The 13351-nt window shown below is 32.0% G+C and overlaps 2 protein-coding genes across 5 annotated transcripts in view; one reads left to right on the forward strand and one right to left on the reverse strand.

The window, feature by feature from the left end:
* Positions 1-1631, forward strand: part of LOC109600840 (cyclin-T2) — a 48269-nt gene extending 46638 nt beyond the window's left edge. Inside the window, exons 3-4 of one of the 2 annotated variants that reach the window (XM_020017034.2) lie at positions 21-86; positions 141-1631. In XM_020017034.2, coding sequence (XP_019872593.2) covers positions 47-86; positions 141-1426 — 1326 coding nt within the window. In that variant the 5' untranslated portion in view covers positions 21-46 and the 3' untranslated portion in view covers positions 1427-1631. The remainder of the gene's footprint in view (positions 1-20; positions 87-140) is intronic. The other variant, XM_020017035.2, reaches the window with a different exon arrangement.
* LOC109600839 (rho guanine nucleotide exchange factor 10) overlaps positions 1-13351 on the reverse strand; it is a 154185-nt gene that overhangs the window by 44936 nt on the left and 95898 nt on the right. Inside the window, exon 1 of one of the 3 annotated variants that reach the window (XM_020017033.2) lies at positions 8270-8648. The exons of the other annotated variants lie outside the window; for them this stretch is intronic. Within the exon in view, the coding sequence (XP_019872592.2) occupies positions 8270-8303 (34 nt within the window). The 5' untranslated portion in view covers positions 8304-8648. Of the gene's footprint in view, positions 1-8269; positions 8649-13351 lie in introns of those variants that run through there. 3 annotated transcript variants of the gene reach the window in all.

The raw sequence follows: 13351 nt of genomic DNA on the forward strand, positions 1-13351 counted from the left end.
GGTTTGGCATTTTGTTTCAGATACAACAGTGGAGCGTGCCTGAACCATGGAGTCACTCTTCAGGGACAATATCGTTTGGCACGGTGGTAAATATATTTCATCAAACCCACACACCCCAACAATATGTTGTTTCTTTCCAGACAAATTTATCCCAGATTACGTCCCAGACCAAAACAGATGGATCTTCTCCGTAGAGGACTTCCAAAACACCCCGTCAATGAGATGTGGCCTCTCGAGTAAGGAAGAAAGCCGTCAAAGAAATAAGGCATCGCAACTGATCCGGCAGATATGCATACATCTAAATTTGAGCGCGTTTTGCATATCAAGTGCCGTAACTTATATGCATCGCTTTTATATGATGCATCCCATGACAGTTTTCCCATGGGATGAGATCGCGGTAACTGCCCTGTTTGTGGCCACGAAATGTTTAGAATGTACCCGTTCAGCAAGAACTCTGGTATATACGAGTAACAGCTTCAGATCTCGGAGGGTTCCGATAGACGGTAGGGAGTTTAATTCTCAGGTTGCACAGTTGATTTTCAATGAAGATGTTATGTTACAAACTTTTAATTTCGATTTGCACATTAATGACGTTTGTAGTTACATACGTTTGGCTTGTTTGTGTCTTAAAGGTATTCCAAAAGCTGTGGCTAGGCTGGCCATTAGTATATACTCAGATATTGTGTGTGTTAGTTCGGTCTCTGTGAGATTCAGGGCTTCTGTATTAGCTTGTGCTTGTTTGTCTTTGGCGGGAGCAACTTTAAACCATGCGTTGCCTGTACGCTCCCACAGGGTATCGTGGTATTCATTTATCGATAAATATATTGATATACAAGAAATTGTTGAATGTGAAGAAGATATTAATAGTATTAGGGAATGTTTAAAGAGACACGAAGGGAGAAATCCTGAGATTTACGTGATTGAGAAGAGGAAGAATTCCGGCAAGAAATATAAACGACCAAATGAGGGTGGAATTTTAAGAAGCCTTTTGGAAAATAGAATATCTTACAATAGAAATGCTTTACAAGACAAAACCAATGTAAAACCACCTTCGAAACAAACCAAAAGAAAATTGGATTTAAATGGTGATGATGATGGAGGTCCTCGGACCAAAAAGGGCGCTCCAAATTACTCAGAGGTATCGCAGGATAAATGTAACGTTATGAATGACTTGTATGTTCAAGATTTTGATGACAATATGGAATTCAGAACTGTCGACATTGACAGAATGTTCAATAATATCGAACTAGCGTTTGAAGAAGCAAGTGGTTTTATGAAAAAGACTAAAGTAAATCAAGAGAACATCAATCAAGAACATCAAGGAAGTGTTTTGGATTTAAATTCAAACGTAGATAATCTTGAAAGGGATAAAAGTCATTATAAAAAAAGTACAAAGACTCGTGCCAAAAGTCACAAAAGGAAATAATTTTTTTTTGAAGTTCCTACACTATAAGACTGTTTTTATTTACACTTTTTATAATATAAATGTTTTTTTTTTTTATTATTTTACTGTTTCAAATGTTGTCAGTATTGATGATTGAAACGTTAGTTCCTATAAAATAAGGCTGTTTCGTTTTTATATATGTATTATTTTTTTACTGTTTTATTTGAAATAAAATTGTATTTTTTTTTTTAATTTTTGAAGTTTTATTGAATTTCGAAGAGAAGAATAAAACTTCAGAACAGATTAAAAGAAATTTGAAAGGTCATGGTGATAATGATAGGGGTAGTAGAAACAAAAAGTGTGCCCCGAGCTCATTTAAAGGTCACAGGGTAAATTTAACGATATGTTCAATAATATTGAACTAGTGTTTGAAGAAGCAGGTGGCTTTAGAAAAAAGACTAAAGTAAATCAAGACATCATCACTCAAAAACATCAAGAAAGTGTTTTAGATTTAAATTCAAACGTAGATAATCTTGATATAAAAAAGTACAAAGACTTGTACCAAAAGTAACAAAGGAAATATTTTTTGTTTTTTTTTTGAATTTGAATTTGAAACCTAACCTACACTATAAGACAGTTTTTTATTTACACTTTTTTATAATATGAAAGCTTTTCTTTATTTTGTTTGTTTATGTCTTCTTTTTTACTTTTTTTATGAAATTATCCCTTTTTAATTTTTAAAGTTCTATTGAATTATCGAAGAAAAGAATAAAATTTTAATTTAAATTTTCTGTGCTGAGTGGGTCAGCTTTTGATTGTAATACGAGATTGCACAGTACAGTTGTTGCGTTCATTAAATATGTAACGACAATAGTATGTTTGATTGCATATCAAATAGCAAAATGCATGTGTTCAAACAACGAAATAGGTCAATACTCTAGTGCAGTGCAGCACTTTAGACACTATCACAAACTAAATTGACTTCGATTTTCCTTCCAACAACACTCAACACTACAAAGTAATTATCCGACATAATTATTTGTAACTCAATTGACAAACTTATATGTAAACATAAAAAATTGCAACCTAAATTTTAAAATTAGCCAGACCTAAAAACACCCACAAATATATCACGATGGCTGTTTATTGCGTATAAATAAACTAACCTTGTGTGACTTTATTTTCGCCAAGTATGTCATTATCTAAATTGTGATGAAGATGCGTTGGATCGTAAGACAGACAAAAAAAACCCGACATAATTGTTTGGCTATCTGCATTGGAACAAAACGGCGTAGCAATCCAATAAAACTCCGTTTTTTCACAGGGGCATAATTCCATTTTCCCAGCTATCATTTCCTGCCTGAATGGGATTAAAGTTACGAACTGCTAAAGCTTCGAATCATTGAAAAATTAATAATTCCCGGATTGGAAAGTTTGCGCCACTACGTCGAATAGAAATTTTAAATTTTACGGTGCATTAATTAAGTGATTATTCGACGTGTGTGCAATCAGCAGCTTTTTGTCGTCGAAATCGAATTGTACTGAAGCTGTGCGTTAAATCCGACCGGCTTCAAAATTATCGAACAAAAGTACAGTGTTAATTGACCACTTGATGCGAAAATTGATCACACAATAATACGAGCTTCATTAAACAGTTTTCTAAAAACCGAATTAATTAAGGGATTTAATGAGTCTGTGCGAAAAGCTCAGGTTACACAGGAAAAAAAGGGGAATGAATTTTTGCGATTCGTTTGTTTGGAGTTTAAAATAACTAGAGGCACACCTCAAAGTAAAAACGGATCAAAAATTTAACGAAAATTAATGATGAAAGAACAGGTGGTTGTTCGAGCTATAGTGGGTCGATTTGGATTGAAATTCTAATTAGTATAACGTTCAGGTATTGTAATTGATTAGTTTCCAACTATTTTTATTACAATTCGGTGACATTGTATCGGACAATGGTCAGATTCATTAAAACGATCCTATAGTTGTATTGAAAGAGTCGTAAAATGTTTAATGCCTCTTATTATACGTCAGCTATGTTCGCACACGTTTTAAAACTATTTATGATGTGGGGATAAAATACAATCAGCAGGAATGCGATTGGAATTGATCCAGACGCACAAAACGCCAAAGCACAGTGACTAATTTTACAAACCAGTTATAAATTCGTACAAGACCGTGCTTATTTTTTTTGTACACAAAATATAGAGACGGATAATTCACCTTGGCTAAAATCCTCTCGAGCTTCTCCTCCTTGCATTTCCAATTTATTCTTGTGGTCTCGAGAGAAATGCCAAGGGTGTTTGAAAATGTCGACTACGACCGAAGTAAGATATTTAGGGCGACCCCAAAATAAATATTAAGGATATTTGATTAGCATAATAACTTCCACCTACTTACTAAGTTCACGTCTCTGTTCTCTTACCTAAAACAAAACGAATTAATTATTCCCTAACATTGTTCAATGTGGAACCAGCGAATGTGGCAACGACCTAAATAAATGATAATTTTTTATTGAAAAACCTACTCCAATCTACTGTTTTTGGTGCTCTTGATTTATTTATACGTAACGATATGAATGACTTGTATGTTCAAGAGTTGATTTTCAATGAAGATGTTACGTTGCAAACTTTTAATTTCGATTTGTACATCAATGACGTTTGTAGTTACATACGTTTGGCATGTTTGTGTCTTAAGGACATTCCAAAAGCTGTGGCTAGGCTGACCATTTGTATATACTCAGATATTGTGTGTGTTAGTTCGGTCTCTGTGAGATTCAGGGCTTCTGTATTAGCTTGTGCTTGTTTGTCTTTGGCGGGAGCAACTTTAAACCATGCGTTGCCTGTACGCTCCCACAGGGAATCGTGGTATTCATTTATCGATAAATATATTGATATACAAGAAATTGTTGAATGTGAAGAAGATATTAATAGTATTAGGGAATGTTTAAAGAGACACGAAGGGAGAAATCCTGAGATTTACGTGATTGAGAAGAGGAAGAATTCCGGCAAGAAATATAAACGACCAAATGAGGGTGGAATTTTAAGAAGCCTTTTGGAAAATAGAATATCTTACAATATAAATGCTTTACAAGACAAAACCAATGTAAAACCACATTCGGAACAAACCAAAAGAAAATTGGATTTACATGGTGATGATGATGGAGGTCCTCGGACCAAAAAGGGCGCTCCAAATTACTCAGAGGAATCGCAAGGTAAATGTAACGTTATGAATGACTTGTATGTTCAAGATTTTGATGACAAAATGGAATTCAGAACAGTCGACATTGACAGAATGTTCAATACTATTGAACTAGCGTTTGCAAGTGGTTTTATGAAAAAGACTAAAGTAAATCAAGAGAACATCACTCAAGAACATCAAGGAAGTATTTTGGATTTAAATTCAAACGTAGATAATCTTGGAAGGGACAAAAATCACTATAAAAGAAGTACTAAGACTCAAAGCCAAAAATAACAAAAGGAATAAATAAATTTTTGTGTCCTGTCCTTATTTACACTTTTTATAATTTAAATGTTTTTTTCTTTTACTGTTTCGATTAATGTCAGTATTGATGGTAGAAATATTAATTTCTCTAAAATAAATCTGTACTGTTTTTAAATATGTATTATTTTTTATTTTTGAAATAATGTATTTTTTATTGATAAATCGAAGAAAAGAAAAATTTTGATTAAATTTTCTATGGACAGTGAGAAGATTTTGTAACAAACAGAAAATTGAAAGAATTTGATGATAATGAAAAAGGTTGTCGAACCAAAAAGAGCATTCCAGTGTGTTCAAGATTATGATGATAATATGGAATTCAAAACAGTCATTAGTGTCAGAATGTTCAATAACTGAACTAGCATTTGAAGAAGCAAATGGGTGAATGAAAAATACTAAAGTAAATCAAGAGAACATCAAGAAACTCTTTTAAATTTAAATTCAAACACAGATAATCTAGAAAGGGACAAGAATTAATATAAAAGAAGTACTAAGGCTCGTGTCAAAATAACAAAAAGAGGAAATTAATTTTAATAATAAGATATCTGAGGCAAAATACAGGAAATAAGGATATCAACATAATAACTTCCACCTTCTTACTAAGTTCACATCACTGTTCTCTTACCTAAAGCAAAACGAATTAATTATTCCCCCAACATCATTCAATGTGGAACCAGCAAATGTGCTAGTGACATTAACACCTAACTGATACAAATCGCCGGCCCGAAACAATAAACAAAATCAGATAATTTTTGGTCGAAAAACCTAGCCCAACCTAGGGTTTTTGGTGACTCATGATTTATTTACACACACCGTGTGTGTGTGAGTGTGTGTAATGCGATAGGTCCCAACAGATAGTTCAGTCAGTAAGTTATATTGAATTAATAGTGGGGTCGAAATTATGAGGGTTAGTTAAATTTAAGCTAAACACATGTTTGTGCGGGTTATGGAAAGTTTTATCGATAACCGAGAGTCTGTACATATCGTGTGTCTCGATAGGCTGATAGACGAGCATGAAATATGAGAGATTTAATTAGTGGTTGCGATAACTTTCGTGACAAATTGGGAACGCTTTATTAACCGATAGCGATAAAATAGACTTCCAGGTACGCATTGAACGTTCAAGACAGTGATAAAACACAAAGGAGTAAGATTAAACGTGGAAATACAGAAATGAAAGCCGACATTCAAATTGAGATTAATTGAAACAGATTACGAATAAATTGTAAAATTCGTCCGACCAAATTGTCAATTTGCCGAGCCGAAGGAAATTTGCGTTTTTCCTTTTTAAACTAGCTAATCAAATGTCCGCCGGTGTAAAATGTTAAAAACTAATACATAATTACCCGCTGCATCCTCTAATTAAAGAAAATACACATTGCAAAAAGTGTAGACTGGCAAAATAAACAAACACTGATAGTAAATTAAACTCATTAACACTGCGTTAAGTGGCGGAATTTGTACGGTCTAAAGAGCTAGATGAGAAATATACAGCTTGTGTAAATATAGAAGTAAACACCTTTTCAAGTTTGCCTATATATAACGTCTTATAAATAGATCAAGACACATGGAGTCCCAATCGTAAAATGTATCAAAGTGCATAATTGAATGGGTTAAAATGCCACTTTTTTCCACTCTCGCCATTTTCCCACATCTCCATTTCTACATCGAGATGAATGGGATTAATAAATGGTGATTAGCCTCCTCTTCAATACTCATTATCCCATTAACAAATATGTTAATTAGATAAGACTGTTTAAATAACAATGCATCAGTATTAATGACTTGTGTAATTGAAAGTTTCTTCTAGATTTTGTCTTTATGGCACGTTGTTTGGAGCTATTTCCTAAAATCCCTGTTATTAACAACCTCAGATTCTAGATATTCAATCAGTTACGTAGACAAAGCTTCTGAAGCAGTAAAAAGTTGACCCACTTATCAGAAACCAAGAAAATCATCTCCAAATTAATTTGAATGAAGCTGTAGAACAAAAACTAAAAAGGTACGACCATATGGCGAAATAAAGAGATTTAAGAATGAATGTAGGTCCATTCTTAGTTTTATTTCCTGTCGATTATTGCTCATGTGCACAACTAAATCTTAGCTCTCAATTAATCGATCAGTTCAACAAGCTGCTTATTTAATTAATTACGTTAATAGTATAATTAGTGTTTTGTATGTATTTTACTAGTTGCGGCAAATTATAATTGCAAGCAATAAACATCCTTGTTATCTCATTTTTAGCATTAACACACTGATAACATGCAAACTATAAAATTGCTCTATAAACGGTCCAATTTAATTTAGTTTAGAGGCTCGTTTGGGTAAAACCGACAATAAAAATTAATTTCAAATAATGTTTTATAATCGTTAGAAATCTATCCAATTACGAACGATGAACAAATCCAATTAGTCGTTTGGCACGGGTTCATGTTCGACTCGATTCTCTATTTGTCATTAACATATTATTAGTATTTGTGCTGTTAGTTTCCGCTGAAAGAAACATCAGTGTGCATTTTAATTAAGGATTTACGAAAAGATTGGGTCGTACTGTTCAAATTATCTGTTTCGCGTTACGGACACGTAAATTTATTATTTTTAAGTCGTTCGTAATTATTTTTACGTGACGCTTCACTTTTGATTAATTGTAAACAATATTGCAGAAAATATCTTTCACTATTTTCCGAGGACGTCAGCGTATTTTCAACGCTGTTACTCCTTGCCAAAAGATTCTCGGTATTATTTTAGGTTAAATAATATTTAATTTTACACAATTTCTTCTTGTTAACATACAGCATATTTCAACACACGTTTATACACACAATTATTGTGTATTTTGTGTTTATTTTTGTCAATGGTGTTTAAGCAATATTTTCACAGAAGTACCGAAAGTTCTTTTAATTCAATTTTAATTATGGGAATGAACATAATTAATTATAATACAATACAATAGTGTATTTAAAATTTGTTAGTGTTAAATTATATAAAATATTTTGGTTTGTATACCAAAGTACCACATTAAAACTATATGAAATTCATTTAGTTACTTTTTATTATTATTTAGTTACTAAATTGCTTAAAGTAGTAATAATTTTTAACAACCCACAGTAGTACTAAGAAGTAAACTACTAGTAAAATACCTTAAGAAGTACCGCAGACTTCTTTAAACTGTTTTCCCAACATTAAATAGTTGTAACAAATTAAAAATTACGTAAAATAACGACAAATTCGAAGGTAGTACCACGGTACTGCTAAAAAAACACCCAGACGAATACGAGTACCACTGGGTTTGAGGTACCTAGAGTTCCAAATATATCCCAAACATCTGTTAAACATGCAAACAAACGCCACACCGAAAAAAAACCCTAGCGTGGTACTTACATTTAATAAGTACGACTCCGTTAACATTCTCCATGGCTCTTGGGCCAAGCGAAAAAGCGAGAGTAAAACCCAGAAACCGGCACCACACACTATCACTGATAGTAACAGGTTAAGAGTTCACGAAAACAAAACAAAGGGCCTCTGGTGGCCGGTGCGTGGAGCGCGGGGGGCCGTCGGGTCCAACCGAAGAAACATGGCCGTTCGGAGGCGCGCTGAAACGGCGACTGCTGGTGGAATTACGGTGCATGGCCACAACACGGCCGGGGCATATAGAGAACACCGGGCCACCGGGAACATGGACGGAAGGTACGGGTCGGGACACAGGGCCGGGCCCGGGGACCCGAAAACGGCACCGCTCCAGACACCGGCTAATTTCCATGCGATATTGTCGGGGACCAGATGGAAAACGGATTTTGATGGTTGATTTACGCGTCTGGGTTCGGTGCTTTAAATTTAGCACGTCGGCCTATCGGATTTTTATGTTGCAATGTTTTGATGATGTTCCAAGTATTTTTTATAGAGTTTCGTGATGCATTTAAAAAATATTTCGTGAAATAAAATAGGACATTTCACATATAAATTCGGTGAGATCAAATCTGTTTTTTTAATTATTATTATAAAAGATATTCATAAAATCTTTGGACATTTTCCAACTTAATAAACTTTAATTATGAGTTAAGCAAAACATTTTGACTTCAATTTGTTCCCAATGTTCTCAAATCAAAAAATCAACTGTTTATTGAACTTAATAAACATTTTATAAAATAAAATTTCTCAATTTAAAACCAGAAAAATTAATTATTAAAAAAATAATATAATAAAACATTTGGACATTTTGTACTGATTACCAATTTAATAATGTGAGTTAAAGTTGACTAATATTTTATACTTGAAATAAGATAATATATTCTTTGATAATTTTTATAAAAAATATATTACGAAATCATTAAATAATTTAAAGTACATTTTAATAAATTTTAATTTTGAGTTAAATTTTGTAACCAGGAACATTTTCAGTTCAATTCCTATGTTCTCATATCAGAGAACATTATATCCAACATTTATTTAACTTAAATTTAAATAAATATTTTATTTAATAAAAATGTACTTTTTACACTTAAAATAAGATAAATTAGCTCTTCTTTGATAATTTTAATAAAAAAGTATATTATAAAATCATTAGATATTTTAAACTAACTGTCAATTTAATAAATTTAAATTTTTTAGTTAAATTTTGTAAGAAAAAACATTTTCGCTTCGATTAGTTTATTCTCACTTCAGAGAACATTTAAATCAAACTTTTATTTAACTTAATAAGCGTTTTATAAATTAAAAATATACCTTTTACACTTGAAATCAGAGAAATTAGCCTAATTTTGATGATTTTAGTAAAAAATTATGTTAAAAAATCATATTTTAAACTAGCTGGCAATTTAATAAATTTTAATTTTGAGTTAAATTTTGTAAGCAAGAACATTTTCATTTCAATTTGTTTGTTCTCATATTATAGAACATTTATTTAACTTAATAAATATTTTATATAACAAAAATGCACCTTTTACACTTTAAGATATAAAAATTAACTCTTCTTTGATAATTTTAATAAAAAAATATATTACAAAATCATTAGATATTTTAAACTAACTGACAATTTAATAAATTTTAATTTTTAGTTAATTTTTTTTTAGGAGAAACATTTTCATTTCGATTAGTTTGTTCTCACATTAGAGAACATTAAATCCAACATTTATTTAACTTAATAAACATTTTATAATATAAAAATATACCTTTTTTACTTTAAATTAAAGAAATTAGTTCTTCTTTGATAAATTTACTGAAAAAATATATTACAAAATCATTATTATTAACAGGCAGTTTAATAAATTTTAATTTTGATTTAAATTTTTTTAGGAAGAACATTTTCATTTCGGTTCGTTTGTTCCCACTTTAGAGAACATTAAATCAAACTTTTATTTAACTTAATAAGCGTTTTATAAATTAAAAATATACCTTTTACACTTGAAATCAGAGAAATTATTCCAATTATGATGATTTTAATAAAAAAATATATTAAAGAATCATTAGATATTTTAAACTAGCTGGCAATTTAATAAATTTTAATTTTGTGTTAAATTTTGTAAGCGAGACCATTTTTATTTCAATTTTTTTGTTCACACATTAGAGAACATTAAATCCAACATTTATTTAACTTAATAAACATTTTATAAAATAAAAATGTACCTTTTATACTTGAAATTATAGAAATTAGCTTTTATTTGATAATTTTAATAAAAAAAAAAAACATATTACAAAATCATTAGATATTTTAAACTAACTGTGAATTTAATAAATTTTAATTTTGAGTTAATTTTTTTTTAGGAAGAACATTTTCATTTCAAGTTGTTTGTTCTCACAATAGAAAACATTAAATGTAACATTTATTTAATTTAACATCATTTGATGAAATAAAACTGTACATTTTGCACTTAAAATCACAGAAATAAGCCCTGCTTTGAAAATATTTATAAAAAATTGTATTACAAAATCATTAGATATTTTAAACTAATTGACAATTTAATAAATTTTAATTTTGAGTTAAATTGTGTAAGCAAAAACATTTTCACTTCAATTTGTTCACATTAAAGAACATAAATACAGCATTTAATTAATGTAACAAACATTTGATAAAATAAAATTGTACATTTTACACTTGAAATCATACTTTGATCATTTTAATAAAAAAATATATTACAAAATCTTTATCTAATTAACTGGCAAGCAGGAACGCTCTTTCTCTTCGATTTGCACATTTGTATATCAACGAACAATAAAACCACCATTTATTTACCAGTTTGCAGTAAACACAAACATTCCGCATTGCATTTTCCACATCCCACGTGTGTCCAGACATCAAATGTGCCGTTCCACTCGGCACACAGATTAAGAAATCGATTCGATCAATTTAATTGCCATCGCCATCAATCAGAATCACTCAATCGCATTTCCAAGAACGGAACAATGTACGGTACCATGCACAACAGATATTCCCTCCCGGTAATTTGTCATTTATTGGTCGGCCAGTGTTGAGCCAGCGAAAAGCCAAGGCAACGAGTCTTGTTACAAGCAGGTGTTGCACAACACATTTTGCAGTAGGTATTTAGCCGACCTACGCACCAGGTTTGTGCCCCTGCGTCTGTGCACTTTGCATTTTATGCATTTCAAATATTTAGGTCGATCGAGTGGCAATTTTCTCACGTACGCAAACGATTTTTAATAATTGCGGATAACCAAATTAACCAACAGTTGGGCGTTTCTGGTGTTGACCTGAAATTAGGTCGGAAATATGTCCGTCAAATAAAGGCTCTAATCAGACGTTTACGATGTATGTGCTCGACCGTTTCGGGCTTTTTACTGAGCCGTAAAGTTTATTGCCTTGATTAAATGGTGCATTCTTTTAATATTTGTTTATAATAAAATTTGATTGGGGTTTTAATTAATAATGAATGAGGCATCGGATCACGAAAATAGGCTCCCCGTGTTTATGGGTGAGTAAATATTGCTTGTCGGTAAGGTGTGTATTTTAAACCGCATTAACGTTTTAAAAAAGCTTAATTATAGACTCATGTACTAATTTTTATGAACCTTGGAATGGATACGTTTATGTACACACTGAAAAATCTGCTGGAATGTTCAATGTTCTCGAAGCTGGATCAAATTAAGGAAAGTGATTGATTTATTTTTTGCAGCGCAAAAAATGTATCATCCTTTAATATCGAAATCTGATGTAATTACATTTTAATTACTTAATACAATTTAACGTCCATTAGACTAGATCGAGAATATCGATTTTTAATTAGAGTTAATCTATTTGGTACATATTTTGCTGCTCATATTTAGGTCATTCAAATAACATTTAGTACTTTTATCGCAATTATCATTCCCTTCACGTATCGCATACAGAATTAATTTGAATCAATCCACCAACACATAATTAAAATAATTACAGTTTCAAAATTATTTGAAATAATTACGAAACTCGCCCTGAAATAGATCTACCCACGGCTCCCGATTTATTTTTTCCCGAATTTCCGGTGGAAACGCAGCATAAATTAAACAAATCGCACAATACGAATGCGGCAATGGCGAAAACACGGCCCACGCGAAAACGTTTCGACATTTTCATATCGGCGATCTGACTGAAATGCACCGAAACCAGTTTCTTTCAAGCCACAATTAAATGTAAATCTGCCTTTTATTTTGTGTTTCGAGTCTTTGAATACATCAACCGAATGAATGAATCCATAATAAGCACCGTGTTTCGTGTTGGAATTCGCCGAAATTGAAATCGACCATTTCATTAGTAATTGGACATCGCCTAAAAAATGAATATTCATCGATCGCACATTTGCGGACGCCGTTTTAATTTCTAAGCAACTATCCGAGGTGGTGTGACATGCGGGGTCCTCAGGATTCCTGCAGTCGGCGGAGGATCACTGCAACCGCTGAGGATTTCGCTTAATGCGACGCATTTCAGCTATTCAGGTCATTAAATAAGGAACGGTGTCGCAATCGATTCCATTAGATTTTTGCGACGAGTTAACTTCTCGACGGTGTCTGATTGTGCATCAATTTTCTTTACGGAAAATTCCTTGGGTGTTCGAAGAAAATATGCCTGACGCGGGTCCGGTTGCCCGTGTCAATATTGACACTAATATATGCCCGGTCGTTTTACGCAATGGAAGCCGACATTGTTAGACAAAGGTCCCACTACTTGGACCCGGTTCAATTCGTATCGAATGGACAGGAAAAGGTGTGCATGTGTGGAGAGGTACGAAAACTGAAAAGGGGGGACGACCTCAGGAAGTTGTGTGTGTGTGGTGTGTGTGTAGAGATTGCATTTTTAGTTGTGCATCGACCGGAAATCCAGAAAAAATATACGTTCCAAAACTCAAATCTTTAAAAATAAAATGTGTCAAAATTAAAATAAAAGAACAAAATCGAAAAGATAAAATAAAAAATACTCGTCCATGAAAATAAAGAAAACGAAAAAAATAATATAATAAAATTAATATAAATATTAAT

Source organism: Aethina tumida, chromosome 5 (assembly GCF_024364675.1).
Source record: "Aethina tumida isolate Nest 87 chromosome 5, icAetTumi1.1, whole genome shotgun sequence".
Lineage (NCBI taxonomy): Eukaryota > Metazoa > Arthropoda > Insecta > Coleoptera > Nitidulidae > Aethina > Aethina tumida.